Genomic DNA, 1,573 nt, shown 5'->3' on the forward strand with positions numbered 1-1,573 from the left:
AAAAAATGATTGATAGCATTTATTCTTCTAGTAATAATAAAATACTTATTGTTAGCTTGTTAAATTAATGCATTTACTTATTAATTTAATTAAATTCGCATGAAAGTATATGATATCTATTTATTATATGCAAATTGTATGTGTGTGAATATTTACCATTTAAATTAAAATTATGCATAGATTTGTAAATCTATTCAGTAAATTTTTTTTCAAATTTTATTTAATTTTTTAAAAAAATTGAGAAAAATAAAAATTTTATTTTCTATTACTTAATTAAAATGTCCTCTTGTAATTTATTTTTGAAATTGTTGTTTCATACATTTATAATTCTTACCTGAATTTTTTCCAATATCGGTGGTAGCAGTGAAAAGTACTTTTTCAGAATCTTCACCATCCGCTTCATTATATGCAGTCAATGCAAAGACGTATGTTGTATTGGATTCTAATAAAAAAAACAAAAAAATCAGAAATGAAATTGAATTATCAGAAATGAAATGAAATGAAATTTTTGCACAATATAGTACAATTGATTAGAAGATTGAAAGAAAATTCTTATTAAAATTCAAATGTAATTAAATCTTTTTTTGAAAGATTACAATCATTGCTGATTGTTTAATGAATTTTAATTTTTTCATCTTTTTAATTTTTGTAGAAATAACAAATTAATCAATCTATTGTTTCTCATTTATATCATTTTTTCAATCATTACCATAATTAAAATTATTATCAAATAGTTTTTTGATAAAAATAATAAAATTAATAATTAAAAGTTTAAACAGCCATTTTTTCAATTTTTTAAATAAATTATTATTTATATTAAGCATTGGAAAAAAGAAAATTTAATAAATTTTAATTTGCTAACTAAGTTTATTAATTGTAAAAGCATTTGTATTAGATCCTTCGATGATTACACGTCGATTTGGTGTACCAATTCCATATGATATCGTATATCCACGAACCAAAATTTCATCAGCTGTCGATGGTGGATCCCACCATAATGTTATACTGTTATCATCCGTTTTCCAGTGAACATTTTCCGGTATATCCGGAACTCGCCATTCTTTACAAAAATAATTTCTTGCTTTTAATTTATAATTTTATAAAATTATCTTTGTTAGCTCTTTCCTTTCCTTCAATTTTTCGGAATTAATTATAATTTTATAAATTATTATTTTACAATTTTTTAATCCTCACATGATATGATATTCTTTTTAAAGTATTCGAAATTTCTGGAAGAATTTTATAAAGAAAAGTTTAAAAAAAAAAACAAATCTATTGAATGTTTAAGAGAAAAAAGTAAGAAAAAAAAAGAATTAAGAATAGTAAAAAAGAATTAAAAGAAGAAAAAAAGTGAACGATACCTTCTTGCGCGACAATTTGTGACAACCAATGAAATGCATTAAGTGAGGAAAAAAGAATTGTTATGAAATTGTTGCAATTTTGTCTCATCGCATTTTATTGCTATCAATTTTTCTAAAATACAAATAAATTTTCGAACTTAATTAAAAAAACATTTCCTTTCATTAAATTAATTATTGCATGAAAGAAAAAAACTGTCAAAAAACAAAAAAAA

General features: G+C 21.6%; 1 protein-coding gene across 1 annotated transcript in view; it reads right to left on the reverse strand.

Moving 5' to 3' along the window:
• The window catches only part of LOAG_18543 (hypothetical protein), a gene marked incomplete at both ends in the record, with an annotated part of 4,538 nt that extends 3,089 nt beyond the window's left edge, over nt 1-1,449 (reverse strand). The window contains 3 exons of the mRNA XM_020451206.1: nt 335-442; nt 863-1,060; nt 1,362-1,449. Of these exons, the coding sequence (XP_020305030.1) occupies nt 335-442; nt 863-1,060; nt 1,362-1,449 (394 nt within the window). The remainder of the gene's footprint in view (nt 1-334; nt 443-862; nt 1,061-1,361) is intronic.
• Nucleotides 1,450-1,573: the final 124 nt, after the last annotated feature.

The sequence above is a fragment of the Loa loa genome, assembly GCF_000183805.2.
Source record: "Loa loa unplaced genomic scaffold supercont3.356, whole genome shotgun sequence".
NCBI lineage: Eukaryota > Metazoa > Nematoda > Chromadorea > Rhabditida > Onchocercidae > Loa > Loa loa.